Source organism: Aspergillus clavatus, genomic scaffold, assembly GCF_000002715.2.
Source record: "Aspergillus clavatus NRRL 1 1099423829795 genomic scaffold, whole genome shotgun sequence".
NCBI classification, from domain to species: Eukaryota; Fungi; Ascomycota; class Eurotiomycetes; order Eurotiales; family Aspergillaceae; genus Aspergillus; species Aspergillus clavatus.
In genome coordinates this window covers 145,903-164,839 of record NW_001517104.1, presented here as the reverse complement: position 1 = coordinate 164,839, position 18,937 = coordinate 145,903, and the positions used below count along the sequence as shown (strand labels likewise).

At 48.3% G+C, this 18,937-nt stretch overlaps 3 protein-coding genes across 3 annotated transcripts, besides 9 other annotated features; 1 reads left to right on the top strand and 2 right to left on the bottom strand.

Moving 5' to 3' along the window:
- Positions 1-285: 285 nt before the first annotated feature.
- Positions 286-306: a microsatellite.
- A 332-nt stretch (positions 307-638) lies between these two features.
- Positions 639-3,938, bottom strand: set2 (SET and WW domain protein; the record flags this gene model as incomplete). Its single annotated transcript, XM_001273932.1, has 4 exons — positions 639-1,340; positions 1,411-1,491; positions 1,556-3,174; positions 3,434-3,938. The coding sequence occupies 4 exons, from the start codon at positions 3,936-3,938 to the stop codon at positions 639-641; spliced, it is 2,907 nt and encodes a 968-aa protein (XP_001273933.1).
- Positions 3,939-4,540: 602 nt separating this feature from the next.
- Positions 4,541-4,565: a microsatellite.
- Positions 4,542-4,565: a microsatellite.
- Positions 4,566-5,116: 551 nt separating this feature from the next.
- Positions 5,117-5,149: a microsatellite.
- Positions 5,118-5,149: a microsatellite.
- A 3,994-nt stretch (positions 5,150-9,143) lies between these two features.
- Positions 9,144-9,164: a microsatellite.
- A 1,376-nt stretch (positions 9,165-10,540) lies between these two features.
- Positions 10,541-10,576: a microsatellite.
- Positions 10,542-10,569: a microsatellite.
- Positions 10,577-12,628: 2,052 nt separating the features above from the next.
- Positions 12,629-15,395, bottom strand: ACLA_009260 (putative calcium/calmodulin dependent protein kinase; the record flags this gene model as incomplete). Its single annotated transcript, XM_001273931.1, has 6 exons — positions 12,629-13,762; positions 13,826-13,963; positions 14,020-14,814; positions 14,899-15,048; positions 15,105-15,174; positions 15,316-15,395. 6 exons carry the CDS (start codon positions 15,393-15,395, stop codon positions 12,629-12,631), a joined length of 2,367 nt encoding a protein of 788 aa, XP_001273932.1.
- Positions 15,396-15,915: 520 nt separating this feature from the next.
- ACLA_009250 (TRAPP subunit BET5) lies at positions 15,916-16,734 on the top strand (the record flags this gene model as incomplete). The annotated part of the gene is made up of 4 exons (XM_001273930.1): positions 15,916-16,229; positions 16,302-16,447; positions 16,497-16,648; positions 16,699-16,734. The coding sequence occupies 4 exons, from the start codon at positions 15,916-15,918 to the stop codon at positions 16,732-16,734; spliced, it is 648 nt and encodes a 215-aa protein (XP_001273931.1).
- A 1,417-nt stretch (positions 16,735-18,151) lies between these two features.
- Positions 18,152-18,173: a microsatellite.
- Between the last annotated feature and the right edge of the window lie 764 nt (positions 18,174-18,937).

The window sequence follows — 18,937 nt, the reverse complement described above, 5'->3', positions numbered from 1 at the left end:
TTCATATCTTTTTGTTGCTACACCGCGTAATCCGGTAATTTAGTATCAGTCACTGTATGAATTTGCTCCGACGAACCTAGAACTAGCCCCCCTCCCCTCATCGACAAGATAACAAACGGAGACAATATATAGCAAGGTAACAAATAAGAAAAATAGTACTAATACCAATTGTTTCTGAAAAGAGAAGAGAAAAGCTAAGCAAGTAAGTTAAGTAGTGTAGTGGTACAAAAAGAATCCGAGAATGGACGCCCTGTTTTTTGTCTTCTTTGTGCTCCCCCGTCCTGGCTCTCTCTCTCTCTCTCTCTCCTCCCCCCGTTTTCCCGGTCAAAGCGAGGCGAGCAAAATGCAAATGAACAGATCGGTTCTTTCCATGAAAATGGACAAGGGGGTATTTGACGAATGAAGGAAAAAAAAAGAAAGGCAACGGATACAAGGGGAAGAGGAAAAAAAAAAAAACTCCAGCAGTTGATATAACAAAATTTGGTGGGGAACCTAGGGTGGTTAAATGTGAGGAATGAGGAAGGGAAAAAAGAAGAAAAAGCCCTGCGTAGACACCAAGCCCGAATATTCCCCCAAAGGTAGCGAAGATAGGAAAGAAGAGCCACCCTGGACAACGGGTCGGCGGATATATGGTTTATCTATACTTTGCCCTCGATGCCGATCTGAGTCGACTTGAGGTCTCCAAGCTCGGTCTCGTACTCGGTCCCCGGGGAGTGCGTCGGGAAGAATTTCTGATTATTTAGGTGGTTGTTCTCTGCGGGAGTCGCGGATGAGTCGTCGTTGTCGCTATGCTCTGCTGATAGCGGCGGCGGTGGCGGAGGGGGAACCGAGCCGTTCTGAACTGATAGAGATTGGCCCTCAGCCTGAAGGTCATACTCCCCCTTGTCGTTCTGCGCAAAAGGTTCATCACCTGGAGGAGGGGGTGGCGGTGGCGGGGGAGGGGGAGGTATCGGTGTCGTTGATCGCTGTCTTTTCGAAGGCGAAGTCACCTCGTCAAGGTGTCGATCATCACCATCAGCATCCTCCTCCCTCTTGCGCTTCTGGCCGCTGTGAGAGCCTAGGGAGGTGTGGTCCTCCTCAGCCCGGTCTTCGTCGTCGGACATCTTCACATCTGCGTCATCGATGGGGCTCTGGTCTGTAGTCCTTGGCTCTGTTTTGGAGCCCGGTCCCTTTGCCTGTTTCTCGGCCTTCTTTTGCTCGTGAGCGCGATGCTTCGCAACCGCCTTGTCGAAGAACTCTTTGCAGAACGCCTTTACTTTCTTCTGCTGCTTTTCGCTGATCTTCGTCGGATCTTCCACTCGGTTGTTCTTGAAGTCCGAATTGACGAGCTTTTTGGCGACCTACGGCGCAGGAAACGATGTGTCAGCCGCTGACATTCGGGCTCAGGCAATGGAGAAAAGGTCAACTCACATCTTTGGCGTAGCGCTTCAAGTCTTCTTTTGGAAGCTTGTGCTTGAACTTGTCCACCACGTATTTGATATGAGGAAACAACTGCTCAAGAATTAGCTCGCCAGTGCTTGGATGTAATGACAGGTCCTCCAAATGGCTGTCTTACCGTATTCTCGTAGAGTTTCTTCTGTTTCTCTTCACTATAGTTCCTCCACTTCTCCTCATTTTCACTGCGATTGTTGGTAGGTTGTTTGGGCGCCTGTGGAGTGACCGGCGTGGCCGTCTTCTCCTTCGGCGCGCTTTCCTTAGCATTCAAGATACCATCGATGATACCTTGAAGGGCCCGATTCTTCGCGTGGCTGCTGGGCGTGTCAGACTCCGGTGTGGAGAAGACGGGCTTGGTCCAGGTGACATCTCCCCGCTCGTTGTAGTAGTATACCCTACCCTGGGCTTCGGCCACGAACCATCCCGGAGGCAGCGGCTCAAACTGGCGGCGGAATTGGCGCGGGCCACGATGCTGATTATTCCTCTGGCCATTGCCCTTGCGATGAGGATTTGCTGGCCCGCGAGGCGCATCCAATGATCGGGACCGTGAGCGCGACCGAGATTGGGACCGCTTGGCTTCATCGTTGGCCTGTTCTCTTCGCCCAAACTGACTGACCGAGGCCACCGCATTAGGATCTCGCTTCATGCGCGGAATACGGTAACCGACTTCCAGAGTCGCCCAGCTCTGCAGTAGTGTAGCTGCTTTCTGTTCGACACGTTCATCCCCACACGTCGTTAGAGGCTGTATCGTGGACTCGATCTTCGAATCGATGATCTTGTTTCGGGTAAGACGGGGGAATTTGTCCAGGATGTCGAGGATCTGGAACACCACTGTAAAGTCTTCCTTCCACATGCTGAGTTGGGAATTGAGGATCTGGTAGCCGTGCATCTTCACGACCCGATTGCGGACGCGCTCGTCATCGCAGCGTTCAATACGCCGCAGCAACTTAACCGCAATCCACTTCTCCTTGCACTGCATAAGAGCCGCCATGACTTTGGTGACGCCATTTTCATCCAGAGACTTGGGTTGCACGCTGTCAACATACTCCTCGTCGTCCTCGCCCATCTTCTTCTTGCGTGGCCGCTTCGCAACCGCCGTATCCCAGCTGTCAGCATCCTCGATACCCAGAGCTTCGATAGTCGCATTGGACAGCTTGGTTGCACGCTCGGTCTGGGTTTTCCCTCCGATGAAGCCTGTGCAATTTGGTTCGCCGCAATAGCACGGTTGAGGATCGGCTCCATAACGATCAACGTTGTAGTTGAACACAAGTTCCTCACCAGCGCGGATGGCCCGTTCGGCGAAGATGCCCATGCGCAACTTCTCGCCCACGACCCACTTGTCGACATAGCAGTTGGGATTGCACGAATGGTTACAGAAACGGCCCAGGTTGCCCTTCTTGGTCGCATCAACAAATTCTCCCTTACTGAGGGACATGAAATAGAAGTGTTTGATCCCCTCTTCATCGTATTGCCTCATGCGACGCCTAAAATGCCCCTCGTTGATAACTTCACCGACGTACTCGAAGATAAACTGGTGCGGTTGCAGATCGGTCTCGGCACGGAGACCGAAACCTTTCTTCTCTGTCTTGATGACCGCGACATTTGCATACTCTCTTCGCTGAAACCGTTGATTTTGGCAATTAGCACCACAGCTGCAATCGCCAACACACTCGATTTTGGTTGCGCGATTAATGCAGTCAGAATCTTCTCCGCAAGCCAGGTTTTTGCCGGCGGACTGATCTGGATGATCACGTTAGAAAAGAAAAAGAAGGTTCGCATCTTGATTGTATCAAAACATAAGGTGAAAAGAGCACAGAGGGGGGAAAATATCATAGGCTCGAATTTGTTGTTCGCTCGTCTGCGATTGAAAATGATTATGAAGCTATGCCGGGGGTTTGGATAAAAAAGAAAAAAAAAGGAGGGGGAATCGGCACGCAGAAAAATGTGAGAACAAAACGAGAGCCAGACGGCGAGAAAGGAAGAAGAAACGCAGACTCACCCCATTCCTCGGCACAATCGCATTCCATCGCATGCTCCGTGTAGCCCATGTATTTGTTAGCATAAGTACACGTCTCCATCACCTCAAAGGTCGACTGGGCCTCCGCTGTGCCATCCGGCAGATGCAGAAACAGCTGAGGGGGACGCGCAGCGACCTTTTGAGAGGTGGTGCGAGTCAACTTGGGAGGTTGACCAGGTTCCATCTTCACGGTGATGTCGCCTCCAACCTTCTCCTCCATTTCAGGCGTATCTCCATTTTCAATTTTAACTGGGGACTGAGATGAAGCTCGCGACTTAACAGCGGATGAAGACATGCCACTCAGTTCGGAGTGATCTCTGGTGGCGGTGGGAGGGCTAGATAGCCCGTAGGATTCTTGCTTCGCAATGGCATCTCCACCGTTGAGAACGGGAGTCTCGGCGGCTCCGTCGTTCTGCTCCAGCTTCATTGCGGTCACAGCATTCGTTACAGACGCTGAGGGAGAGTCCGCGTTGTCATGAGAGGGCATGACGACACGGACGAAGACACGCAGCCTTTAGAAGCCAGCAGCAGAATGCGCGAGTAAAACGACGCTGGGTGCGTGTATGTATGTGTATTTATGCGTGTATATGTAAGTGTGGTTGTTGATAAAAGTATGTATTTCTGTCGGAGAGTGTTGTTGGTTGGTAGAGAATGGAGAATACTGAGGAAAAAGGGAAGAGAAAGATGGTGAGAGAGCGAGAGAAGGCAAAAAGCGAAGGCCTGAAGAAAATCACGCCGAGTTTGAGTTGGATCGAGCAATCAATCGCAAGCTATCCACGTTTTGCGCGGGTGCCAAGAACAGGAGGGAAAAGATCATGGGAATAGATAATAAATTCAAGAGGGAACAAAAAAGAAACAGGAAAAAGATAAAAGGGTAAAAAAGGAAAAGAAAAGAATCAAGGGATTACTAGTGTCAGGTATGGAGGTTTCTTATTCAAGGTTGAACAGAGAAAGAGGCAGTCAACATGGAGATGAGCAAGGCTCTTCTCATTCTTTGCAAAAAGTAGTCTGTTTCTATTGTTCCTGAACAGTGGAATAGTGGTTTATCTGGTATCATCCCAAAAGTAAGAGAACGAGGAGCCAAAGGTGAAAAAAAAAAAAAAAAAAAAAAAAATGAGCTTGCATACAGGCAAGTTAAGATCCATGGAGAATGCCTCCCGTGATGCGCTCTCTCACCGCCCGGTCCAGAGTGAAATGGCAAGGAGAGAGAGGCATCACTTCAGAAAGCAGAAATTATTCACTGCCAGAAGGTGGCAGGTGGAAGGAGATGATGCTATTCCAGGCGCCTCATTCATCCTGTCCAGTATTCGAGACGATCCACAGACACTGGCTGCACTGAGGATTGAGGCTGATCCTGATAGGCATTCTCCCTCCAGGACCTCACGGATCACATTTCAGCCCATTACTTGAGTTCATCATGACAGTCCACTCTTTCCCTTATGTTCTTTATGCGTTCCCCCAAATTTCCTCCCCGCCCTTCTAATCACTCGATTCTTTGTTGTTCTGCGGTCCTACCACTGCTTTCGGTAGAGTCGAGGCGTTCCCCGAATCGGAGGTTGGGTCAAGTTCCACGCTGACACGATAACTTAGCACGCGATGTCTGCCGATGTCCGATGCGATCACTGCTACAGCGTTAATTACCGCTGAAATTGGATGCAACATCACTTTTTTTTTTTTTTTTTTTTTTTTTTTTTTTTTGGCAAATTCCATAGGTGCCCGTTGTGTGCGCCGTATCCTGTCAGCGAAATGGCCTATTGATGGAGAAGATGGGTCGCGTGGTCGTAACGAGCAGAAGGTCAGCACCCCCGGAGAAAAGTGAGGCATGGAAAAGAGCTATAAAAAACCGATATTCAACAAGCACCACGAGTAGGGCACTTCACTGATCCCGAAACAGCAGTCATCTTTTTTGCATGCACGGAGGAAGATGCCTCCTGCCGCCCAGAGAGAATTCCTCGGTTCTTGTGGGGGAACACTCTTGATGCGAATTCATGGAGTCGGTCAGTGGGTAGAGAGAAACCGAGAGAACATGGGTTGTCAGATCAGTAAGGCTGTAACGATGCTTCCACGTCGCAGGAAAGACTCAGAATCAAGGGGACCAGCGAATGTGCGCAAGGGTGAATCAGATGAAACTCGGCAGTGTTAGCGGCGAGCAAGTGTGTCTTCCGACACCTCTGTTTTCTAAGATGTCCTTCAGAAGTAGTGTACTTGAGTTGACGGCGGGTAGCGATTGGACTGGGTCCTCGCGATTTCAATTGTGCATGCACACATTGGGTGGACTAAGTGGGAACGCCTGCAGCAAAGGCTATAATGTCATGGGGCTGTAGATTAATAAGTAGTACGTGCTTGGGGTTGTTAGTAACAATAACAAGAGTATCATCTCACTAATGAGCAGACACTTCTATGGGAAGGAGTAGATAGATAATGTGTATGCATGAGGGAGGAAGATCGTTGAGCTGATGCTTATAAGCGAATCCGAATGGATTTTGGTGCATGAACCAGGGTTGTCTCGAAACATCACCACTTGAACACAAGGATTTTTTGCGCTCCGAGAGCCAGTCATTGCTTAACGGTGTCTCGTGTTGCATAAATTTACCTCGAGTAATCACGAAACTCTGGCAGGTACACAAGAGATGATGGGAAACTAATTGAATGTTGAGTCAATTCAAATAGAAGAGAAGGATTCCAGGCAGAGACTGGGAGAGATGATGAGGGAGGAGGAGAAGGACTGAGCAAGTCTTTTTGACTCTTTGGGAATCAAGAGTGCTGTACTGTCAAGTATCATACAGCATGGTGTACGGCACTGTATCACCGTATCTTACGGTTCTACCTATCTCCTGCTTGTTCGTACCTACCTAGGTACCTACCTAATAATGTTTCATCCCTGTGTACTGATACAGACTAGGTCGGGTATCTCGATGTTCTTTATCCTGGAACAGATTAAATGAATTGCCGCGGCTCTATTTTGTGACAAGGTAAAGGAACTACCTACTATCATTATGAAACCAAGCCAGGGATGCCTTGGTAGTACCTCTCAATCAACACCTGTGGTACTGATAGGTAGACTACACTACCTCATAGTAACACAGTTGAGACTTGTGTTATCTGTGAAGGTATATCTATACCATTATTTCATTGACTTGGCTTGGAAGTATGGAGTACTACGGGTCCTGCCATACCTAAGGTATCATGAATTACATACCCCTTATTCCATACATTACAGATACAGAGTTCTAACCCATATAGAACTAACCATCTCTGGATGCGCCACAAACATCCTCATCCTCACCACTTTCTCCTTTTCATCCACTTGTATTCTCCCACCTGAACAGGCAGTTCTTGGGTGTTTGACAGCTTCAAGTCACACTCCATCAGATAATGAATGACTCTTCATCATATCTTCCAGTATTGAATGAGCTCCTAAAAGAATGGATTCTATTGAACGACCCGACCATGCAGAAACCACTGTCTCAAACAGTCAAGACTACTTACGCTCTGACGGTTGATTCAAACCGGCGGGGCGTTCCTCCTGCATGCCGCGGGTTCTCGTGCATGTAGCCATGTACCATCCTGTGTCCATTTATCGAATATTTGAATATATTCGAATTTCGGATATAATTCAGTCTGCTAGCATGCAGATAGTATGGATACGCAGTTTGACGCAGTTTGATTTGACCCTTCATCTTTGCATGACGTTCAACTGTCAATCGATTTCAGATCCCATTCCCACCGAATAAGGATAGAGGTGGAACTCGCCTGGGCCAATATGCTACAGCAAACAGTCAACATCCTCCATACTAACCAAGAACTGCTAATCATACCAAGAGAGTTGCAGGCATCAAAGAACTCTACACGGTAGTCTCGAACAATGCGCTTGTCCTGGGACTTTGACGGTTCTACAGAACTATGTCAATGCATGTTGGACAGTTCCCCTTCGATCCTACTATGTTAAATGATTTGCCTCTTTTTCTGTTCAAGTCTATCATGATGGCTGCTTTGCCTTTCTTCCCCTCTTTCTGATTTGTCCGTCTACTGGCTTATTTCATGCATGTTCCCAAGCTTCTCAGCTTAACGACCAATGTGGATCAGGTTCTCTCTCTGTGGTTGATCACAATGGCCCCAGAAGGGTTGATATTCGCAGATATCGGTCAATTCTGACCATTTTCTACCAAACCCCATTGATCTATCAACCACATTCCCAGCCTCCAGATTTATTTCAACCTTCCCCCAAAGCTGTACAATGGACTACGCGCAATGCAGCTCTTGCCAAGCCATCAACCCCACCTCTACGTCGATTATCGTTTTTGGGGGCATGATGTCTGCTGTCCAGGCTCAGATAGCAGATACATGATACAGCCCTTATTGGCATGACAGCTTCTGATCTCCGCCATGTTATCGCTCGATAATGCACTTTTGGCGATTCGCAATAGGGCCAATGCACATGTTTGTATTCGCTCAATCTTTGTTGCAACCATCGTTACTAGATATGGCCACGGGCCCCATTACGGAACACAACATGATTACGACGTCTAAGTACGGAGTACGGAGCAATGAGCTGCTGTCGGGATGGATCGACCGCACTAATTGCTGCACTCGGGAGCTAGCCCCCGAACCTCGCTCCTCAAGCTTCAATTTTCGAGCAACATATCGATTTTAGTCCGTTGACCCAATATCATGGGGCGCAATGTCCGCCTATCATCCGTCCTCTAGTGTCCATGACATACAGCCTACAGGTTACACTTGGAACGACGCTGCTTTTTTAGCGATTTCGTTCTCAAGTCTAAGCAAAGCGGAGCGGCTTCTCTTTATGTTTTACCTTTTCCCTTTCCTTATCCTTGTTTCATTTTTCTAGGCCCTTTTTTCGATTTGTGTTTTATTTATTTTCTTCAATATGATGATTCTTCTTTAAAAAATCTCGCCTTTAACGTTTTTCCCTTCTTTCTGTGGTCCGTGAGCACAGCAGTAGCCTGAGGCTGTTGTTAACTTGTTGCATTGCGCCTTCAATTGCGGGTCAGTTTAGTTGCTCTCATCCTTGCTGGCCTTTCTAGCCCTGTTCAGCTTTCGTTGCTGTTCGATCGTTGTGCATTCGAAGACATTTCCGACTTCATACATATCAATTTGCCCCCCTCCCCTCTCTATTTTATTCGTGCGGCACATACATGACTTATACTTTTTTTCAAAGGAAGAAAACTGGAGCCGAGTCTGATACAGTACTCTTTTTCACAGGGCCGTCGGTCGTCTCACGGTGACCATTTTCATTTACCCGTTCTGCTTCCTGCGACAATTTAAACGCTTGGAATCATCTGAAACGATCGCTACTGAAACACTATCCTCTTCTTGGGTAGGGCATGGTTCAATTCTGTCCACCTCCGGGCTGGTTGGTCCCGCAATCATTAGATATGCTTTAATTGTCTGGTCTGTGAAGTCTTGTTAGCTTACACTGTGGCTCCGTCGTGTCGCTCCTCAGAGGACACACAGGGAAACTAGAAAAAAGAGTCCCTGCAGCTTTCCTTATTGCTAACCGGCCTCATGCTGGTGCATCTGCACTGTCTTCCTGCGCTGTCCCGAATTAAAAGTCCGTTTGGCCAGGAAAAGTTCCTGGGGAAAATAATCCATCTTGGTTTATTTTTGTCCCCAGTACGATCTGATTGACTTTCTTTTCTTTCATCCCCTCCACTCCCCTCCCCCCCCCCCCTTTTTTTTTTTTTTTTTTTTTACCCATAATCCTACTGAATTTTCCCTGTCATATTCGTCGTTGAATTCGTTGGTCGTTGGCACAATATGCAGTATTGAGACTGTTTTGGCTCCAGATATCCAGTCGATCTCCGACGACGGCAGCCCTTCTTGACGTCTCCTTTCTTGCTCGCCACGACTCGATTCAATCCTATCGTTCGTTTTATTTTTCCCCTTTAGTATTGCGATTGGTTTCTTGACCTTCCTTTTCGATCGTTCCGTTCCTGATAATTCTGAATCGAATCATCGTCGCCATCGGAGCGATTGCCAGCATATCTCGCTTCCTGACGTTCTCCTCTGGTTTTCTCTAGAGGTTTATTTCCTCTACATTCCCTTGGTTCCCTTGCATTCTTCGATATCTCCCTAGATTCAGAAGAGCTCTTCGTCCCATCGTTGAATGCCAGCCTGAACTTCATGTCTTCTCTTCATACATGCTTCGACCCATGTGCATTGGCCTCGTTCCCTTACGTTCTCCGCTGCTCTTGATCTCCATCACCCTCAACTTTCCTTTGTCGTTATTCGCTGCGTGATTAGCCTAGTTCCCGAGTCTTATTTGCAAGAACCACGTGCTTACACTTGCGCTGTTGTAAACGCATTGTTCCTTTTGGGAGGCTCTGTGGTTGTTCCATTGCTACTAACTTCTAGACCGAGTTTTTCCCCATTTACTTGTTGTTTCTCTTTCTCTTCCTTTCTCTGGTTTCCCCTCTCTCTTCATATCTTGTCCCTTACCGCTCTCGTTCTCTCTATCTCCTCGTCTTCGTAGTCGCGTAACGCGTCAATCTCTAAACCGCGTTGCAACTCGAGTCGCTACGCACTTATCAACCTGGCTTTGTGTGGACAAGTTTTGGGAGGAAAAGGGAGGCTTGACAGATTCGCTTCCATGGTCTGCGGGATATGTCGAATCCATCGGATAGGCCATGGTCCGAGGAGGAGAGGGTAAGACTTTAGATCCGGTCCTTCACCTGCCCCATATGTTGCTGTCAAGCGCTCACTTCTCATCTCCGCTGTGCCTATGAACTTCAGACTGACGGTCCTTCTAGTACACATTACTTACCGAGATATTAAAGAAGGCTGGAGTCCCTTCCAGTCATCTGGTCAGGATGATCAGGGACTTTAACATCTCTCCAAGCTGGACAGAGATCCCTCTTCCACCAGGTACGGGTTTGCCGGAACCATCAGCTTGTTCTTCTACTTGTCTTCGCAGCTTAGCTTCATACTTCCTGTGTGTTACATATGTATCAAGTCGAGAGCAGTCAAGAAGAGTCAAGTGGATCTTAAGCTTGCCCGATGCTGATTGACTGTCATCCAGGCCGTTCCTTGAATTCCTGTCAGCTAGCTTATTACAATATGTGTCAGCCACAGCAGCAGCAGCAGCAGCAGCAGCAGCAACAACAGGTTTCGCCTCCTGTCAACCCTGGACTTGTACCTTTCCCACCACCACGTCATGAATTGTCTGTGCCACCCGCGATTTCATCGGAAAGTAGTCACATTCGCAAGCGGCCTCTTTTTTCGTCAGAAAAACCAGTTTTCGCCCCGCGTCCCATTCAACCTCGACCAGCAGCCAGCACGGCCTCTTACAGCAGCGAGAGTGGTGCTTCAGCGCTTCTATCGCCAGGGGTAGAAAGTTTTGCTACTAGAGGCGAGCCACCCCGCAAACGAGGGCGCCCAAGTAAAGCCGAATCGGAGCGACGAAAAGCGGCTGCCGAGGCTCGAGGTGAAACCTATCCTCCCCCTCGAAGGTCGGGTTCCCACAAGTTGAAAGCTCCTTCTACGCCAGCCAGTCCGTCGGGTGTTGGAGGAACTGGATCAATGTTCGCGTCGCAGACAGGTGCTCGCCCTGTAGAGGTGCCCAATCCTGAACTGCGCTACGGGTTTCCACCGGGCAGGTCAATGACGCTCATGGCACCTATCGACAGTGAGCGAATGCGTGGACTCCCAGTTCGTGATCTGGGGTCGACACTAAGAGAGCTACCACGCCCAACAGAAGTAAGGCAAACTCTGCCTTCTCCACAGGCATTGCAATTGGGCCACAGAGAGCCAATCGCACGGATAGATCCCGGAGAGCGATCGTTTGAACCTCGTCCACCCGATCGGATTCCTTTTGCAGACAGCGGTCGAACAAGTCTGATGAACCCTGCCGCCAGCAGACGGGCTGGTGAGCCCGCTTCTTTGTCTACTCCCGATATACCAATCACAACTCCGGCCGAAAGACGACCCGAGTGATGTTCGACTATTTGAAACTGAGCTGCGGGTGTGATTTGTTCTTGTCAGATCATTTCTTTTTTCTTCCAACACTTGTATTTTTCTTCCCTCTTTCCTGAAAAAGCCATGACGGCCCACGATGAATGATCCATACTCGTCAATTTTGAGCGATAGATAGCATTGGTTCCGACTCATCACGCGGTTGAGACGACTCGCGAAGAGAGCTACGACTAACGGCATGTCCTATGCAATGCTTTTCCTCTCTATTCCATTTACTTTCCTTTTCCCTTGGCTGTGGGGCGGCTATTTTGACGAATTTTGATTGCTCACCATCGGGCGATCGTCCTCTATTTGATACATCCCTGCATCAGCGCTCGATGAAGATGAACACACGTCCGAATCTTCTTTGACAAATGATGCTCTTTCTTGACTTGTCCGACTCCGATGATGCATAGAGGCTCCCGCGTTGTCCGACATCACACGCAGCAGGGTGAGACAGGTCACGTACCGATCTCTACCCTGGCTATTGAATGATGAACATGATGGTTTCACTCCCTTTTATGTGACCATGCTTGAATGCATCAAGCCGCTACGATGCTTTTCCTTCCCCGGCTGCAATCTTTACTTCACTGCATAGTTTGTTCTTTCCCTTTCCTCCCTCATGATGTCTCTCTGCCCTGGGAATCCTCGCCAGGGCTAGCCTTCTACGACCCTCACGAATACGGCATGCCGACCATGGACAGTGCCTTCATACATGTCGCTGACGCATCTTTCCGTCTGTTTCTCTTGCTCTTCCTCCGTGCGCTTTTCTTTCTTCTCTCCTTCCGTCCTGTCAGTGTATCCCCCTTTTCGAAGGGGATCTGATATGAACTTCTACCGAGATGGGGGCCCCGATGCCCTTTTTATGTATAATAATTAATCTCACATATTGGCCAAGATATTGAATGGCTTTTTTCTACAGTGTGATGCGTAGAGCACATCATCACTCGATGTTGCTTCATTGGCTAAGGCGAGAGAGCCTGAAGAGGTTAGGTAAGCACTATCTAATCATGTCTTCAATGAGCACTCAACCACGAATAATCCAGGATGACCCAGTTTTCACTAATTGATCGATGATATATGCATATAGTCTATGATGTGCCATGAGGAAGAAAGACGACATATGTACGCTCTTGCTAATGCCCTTCGAATCATAAAGCCGTAACCCCACGTCTTCCTAGCTAGCATCTCGGACGCCTGAGAATCTCAAGGACTGCGATTACCTTTGGCACGACTAAGGAGATTGAGTAACTTGGCCCTGGAGCTTTCCGGCATCGACGTGGGGGATGTCTCCATGGCTGTTGTCTCGGTCGCAGCCGTTGGCGAGGACGTGGAGACATGGAGTGATGAGGGCGGCTGCTCTGAAGTGCCAGCTGCCTTGGATTCGGCCGTATGCTGCTCGGCCAACTGAGCTCTGAGCATACTGACCGCAGACCCTAAGTTGGGTGATGCTCTGGTCTTCTGGCCGATGATCGAGTCTGCTTCGATGGACTCCCTTCCGACTAGCTTCAACACTTCATCCTTCCCTTCCACACGGCGAGTCAAGTATACTCTAGGTGCAGTACCTTGGCGTGGCAGGGTCCGTTCGCGGATTCGTTCAATTTCCTTTCTGTAAGCTGTTTCATATATGTCGAACTCGGCAGCACCCGGTGATTCGCTCACTATGGGAACGTCTGAAGACGCTGCTGAGTTCAAATCGGAGGGCTCCTCTGATAGTAAATTGTTCGATTGATCGCAGTCGTACTCCATGTCATCATCGCGACTTTGTTCCAGGTCCGACCCTGTGTAGGTAGAAGGACCGATGAATAGATAAGGGAAATTCTCCTCTAAAGGATCCCTTGCATGTCCACGAGTGCCCTCAACACTCCGTCTTGTAGTAGCCGAGTTTGCCCGAGAAAGTGGTATCTGTGGCGATGGTGACTGCGGTGTGGACGTCGTTGGTAAATCGTCAATCGACTCGCCACGGAGTTTGTAGCTGCGAATCGAGCCAGAGTTCTGTCTCTTGACCTCGGTGTCCGCGGAATGCCTGGAGAAACCACCAATGACAGGATCTTGTTTGACGTGCGCGCTATTCAAGCCCGTGATATTTGGTACTTCCTCGCGTTGTTGGTGGTATCCTTTGAGGACGTATTCACGTCCCCTGGGCTTTCTATCGTACCAAGTCACGCTCTGGCTTTTATTTGCGGCAAGGTGATCACTAGCGGAAAAGCTTTCCTCTGGGTCCATCTCGAGGGGAGGCTCGACGAAATGAGTTTCGTATTCTTGTCCAAGGATACTTTGCATCACTGGTTCCGCTCTGGTTGGACCAAGAAGTCGTTTGAATTGTTTCACGGCTTTTATCTGGCATTATACATCAGCTGTCTCCAGTGTTATACTGAAAGAGTACAATGACATAGTACATACCACGGCCATAAGATGGCTGACATTTCTCGTGATGGCACTGTTCATTTCCTCCTCGGTCGGAGCCTCAACGATCTGAGCAACGTTCTCCTCTTCCGGCAATAGAGGATCGCAGCCGTTTCTTGTCACCCAAGGATGCGCCTGGACTAATTCATGAGATATGAGTGCAATTTGTCGCCCGGTAGGAAACCACTCACTCGGAGTTCTTGCATGTTGATTCTTTTGCTTGGGTCCTTTTCCAATATTCGAAGCATCATGTCTTTGAAGTCATCATCAGTTTCCCCTTCGCATACAACAGGGTCACTTCTGATCGCTTCATAGAGTTCGAAGATGCTTTGCTTCTCAAACGGTAGTCTGCCGTAGCGAAGACAGTACAGAGTCACACCCATGGACCAAATGTCGGCAGCCTTTCCCGAGACGTCGCCATGTTTCACCACGCAGAGCTCCGGCGGAAGAAAAGCAGGCGATCCGGCTGATTTCGCAGTAAACATATCCGAATTCTTTTCGAACATTTCAGACACGCCAAAGTCCACGACCTTAAGGACATCATCGCTTGTCAGCAAACAATTGTCCGGTTTGATATCTCGATGTACGATACCCTGACCATGCAAATATTCGATGCCCAAAATCAGGTCACGAAACCAGCAGCGACACTGTTCGTCGCTGTACGGGTCAGCCCTTTCTTCAAGCCCGACCTTCATGATCACACCCTTTTTGCACATTTCCATCACCATATAAAGGGAATCCTCTGTCGGGTCATCCAGCACCTCAATTAAGGAGACTAGGTTGTTGTGGTTCAGTTTCTTCATGATGGCGATCTCTTCCTTGATCAGATACAATGAGTTTCCCGCGTTCTCTTCCGCGTTCCCCGACGGATGACGATGGAGAGGTGAGTTCCACCCAGCGGATGGACGTTTGGGACCTCGAGGCCGTCGCAAAAGATGCGATTGCGCACGTTTTCGTAATCGGGATTTGGAGAACTCTTTGACTGCCTGTTTAAACGCCAATACAGTCAGAAAGACGGCCGTATGGTATGACACGTTCACCAGCGTCTTGACAAAGGGCGCAAACCTTACATATTCGTTTCCGAATTGATCTGTCCCGAGGTGGACAGCGCCAAAAGAGCCTCTCCCAATCTCCTGCTTTATGATATATTGGTTGATTCTATGCTCGGCGGTTCCATCATCTTGACTGGTAGTATACTCGGAGCGAGCATTGAGAGTTTCCTGCCTCCCGCTAGATTAGTTGGGTTGAACGGGCAGAGGGGCAATCATATGACAACCTTCACTGGACGTCTGACTTTTGGGTTCCGACGATAATGCCTTTGAGGGCTTTCATACGAAGGTGTGGAACTGTTACCAGGAATGAACTTAGCGATGCGGGATAAACAATCGAGGGTTGCAGATGAAGGATAATAGCACCAGGGAAAGCTAGAAAGTACAGGACAGTCCAGCTAGAGGCTGGAATGCGTAATAGATTATGGATATACTTACGCATAACGGACTGGCCGGGGTTGTATAGGATGAGGGTTAGGACTCCCATCATGCCTGGGCTCGACTTTATTGTCTGCCATTGAACTGTTCGAATGATAGAGCTGACGCCTCTACGAAGGTCCAGGAAATTACCGTCCAGCGTCTTGCTCTAATACAAAATTTGGATGCCTTAGCTAGATGTGGGGAAGATCGGGGAAGAGTCCCAAGGTTCCGATAACAGGTCAACAGTGGTGATCGCAAGTGGCTAGCAACGCATGGGAGAAGAAAATATGCGATGATGATAATGAAAAAGAACAGCTTCCATCGGATTTGATGATACCGTAGGAGTCGTGAAAATATTACCAGTGTAGAAAGAGGGGCGAGGGGAGAGGTGAGACATGAGTTGACACCAGTTGAGGGAGGGGAAATGCTCACTCACCGCCCACGAGCTCTTTGGAGGTTCTCGACGAGCCTAATACAACCATCATGCTTTCTCTGCGACTGTTTGGTATTCATCATCATCTTTCACGATAGCCACCCTCTTTCGGCGAATCTGTTTTGTACTGTACACTTTTTTTTTTCTTTTTCATTTACAGTTCTGTCTCATCGAGTTCCTGCGCAATGGTTGTCTATTCATTCTACATCTTCGACCGTCATGGTATACAACCTTTCCTTTTGAAACGTAAACAAACAGTGGTTAACGTATCCGTCCGCGTTCTTCTAGCTGAGTGCATCTACAAGAGGCAATGGCTACCTCGTCCTGCATCGATAGCTGGTAAATCTTCACGACCAACTTCCGAAGTTGCGACGCAGAACGGGGTGTCATCTGTCTATGGCCAATCCGCGCGGACAACCGATGATGACGCGAAGTTGATTTTCGGTACTGTCTTTTCACTCCGCAACATGGTGCGCAAGTTGGGTGGTGAGGATGATAGGTGAGATTATAGATTCTTCAGTTGCTTCTGTTTGCGATTGGGACGACGACTAATGATGCCTTGTGTACCCAGTTTCGTCACCTATCGCACCAGTCAATATAAGCTACACTACTACGAGACCCCTACGAACATTAAATTTGTTATGCTTACGGATCTGAAAAGTCCAAGCATGCGAATTGCTCTGCAACAGATTTATATCAATCTATATGTGGAGTATGGTAGGTGATCATCTTCCCTGTATCAGTCTCGTCTCTGTCGTTCTGATAGCGTGGTCCCTAGTCGTTAAAAACCCTCTCTCTCCTGTCGAGCATCCGGGAGGTGTGGGTGTGAATAACGAACTCTTTGAAGAATCCCTAGAGCAGTTTGTGGTATGTTTTGTTGGACTTAGAACCCCCGAGACAGATGGAAGACTGGCGTTTGTGTGTCCTTCTAACGGTCTTCTGATTTACAGACACGAGTTCTTTCCTAGACGCCGTATATTGTGGAGCGTCAGCAGGTGTTCTGATACAAGAATCAACTGTGATGCCCCATCTCGATGCCGACCATCGAAAATACCGTAAATCTGGTGGTTTCAAGGTGATGTCTAATGGGCAAGGATCAATCCACTTTCAGCGGAAACGCGGCAAGCCATGCCAGAGATCTGTCCTATCCTTCCATCATACGACTATATATCGCTGAGCTCATGGATCCACCGGTTCGGAAACGTCGACTCGCAGCCTACCATAGCTGCTCAGCGACCCAGACGACTCAGAGTGAGGATTGTGATCTATTCCGTAATGTTTCCACCCTAACACCGTGAGTACAATACATGGGAGTCGGCAGATCGTGGAAATTGTGGATGATTTAATGCTTCCGTCGGTGGCTTGTATGGCGGTGCTTCTGGCCTCGGTTATGTTCGGCAGCCTGTCGGTTCCACGCTCAATCATGCACTCGACCTCTTTGGCAGCTTGCGTTATCGCAAGTTTGTTGGATCAAATTATGGAACCGATGCAAGATTAGTCTTTCCTCCGCCGAGATAGGGCTTTGGGGGCATATGGTGTCTGCAAATTTCTGCAACCATCCTATGAATGAGTCTCGAGGATGATCTGATAACAACTCGCGGCATTCGGCAAGGAAATGACCCCATCATCTCTGACCCACGTGTGCTCGACATGTGGGCGCTTCCAGAGTCTTTTTCAGGGCGCAGCAACATCAGAATTGAAGATAGAACTTCTTGTGACTCTCGTTGTGACGGAAAGATTTTGGCATGGCCTGAAAGGTTCGACAGAAAAGGGTTCGAGATTCAGTGATCTCGGAAGCGATTGCATTGAATTTCTGACGCTGAGAATTCGCCATCAATAGTGAGGGAGGAGCGACTTCCAGAAATCAAGAGGCAACAACTCATCATCAGCAATCTCAAGATGATCTATTGGGCCTGCAAGATCCAATTGCTTTAGACAAGCTGTTACGTTACGATAATATCTTGCATTGGTGTCCAGCCTTCTAATCAGCTCCAACTAAGAGCAAGCAAAAGCAATCTGCATCCCTCCCAATAAAGCACAATTAATCTTAGCCACTGGCCCACCACGCCTAACGCCGTAGCCCGTAGTGTTTTGTTGATCTTATGCATGAGCTGCAGGGCCTGCAAGAGAAGATCACATAACTGATTGGCTTTAATAATTGTCTCATGCGCCAATGATGTATCTGTTGAAAGACCAGTGGATAGGAAGTGGTTGATAAATCTCTCAGTAAGCCTATGAACACAATGTTGGAGCTGAACATGCATGATCTTCCTTTGGTAGTCAGTGATAGGCACGCGGTACATCTGCAGGTTGCTCAGCAGAACAGTATGATGGAGCTTACTTAGCCTTAGTCCATCTCAGGTAGGTAATTATCTACTGGCTCACTGGCTGGGACTGTGAATTTGGAAAACAGCAAATGCCAAAAAAAAAAAAAAAAAAAAAAGGGCCTAACTGGCATCGTGGTCACCTAGGCCAGGTTAAGCTTCTTCGGGAAGGCCAAATGCAAAACTGATGGAGCAATAATATCACTTCTTGATTACTTTAACCATCCAACTGTCGAAATTACTGGGGGTACTGAAAAATACGTGTATATTATCAAAAAGTGAAATTTACCAACATCAGTTACTTTGGCTCCGATACTGTATTTTACCCACCCATACCTAAGGTACCGCGCTCCCTTCCCGAAAAACGACCGACAACCTAAAAAGACAATGTGCCTCACTCAGTCTCAATCCAACCCATCGAATACAGTCCTTAGCGGGGTGAGAATTGAACGGGAGAGAGAAAAGGATGGTCTGAAACTTTTTAATATTGAAGGTGAAACATTGGTCTCTTTTGACTGGCTTCATGTACATGTTCAGAGGAGCACTGCAAGTACATCTACGGGAGTAGAGTATGACTTGTTGATTTCTGATCATGGTGGCGGTGGCTGTGGCTTTCCTTGTGTGGTTTCTCCAAGCCTGATAGGGCTACACCTCCATAGGTTGATGGATACACGAGAATTCAAAATAAGCACATGGCAATTGGTGCCTAGTAATCTGTGGGGAAACCTGCAGTGCTGTTGAGCCTGTTGTTCTTTACCCGCTTTTGGATGCTGCATTGGACTTTTGCTCCACGGATTCTGATGGTTGATGGTTGATCGGATGTGCATACTAATCTCATCAGTGTCAATCAAAAAGGAGGAAGACACATGTGATATCTACTCTG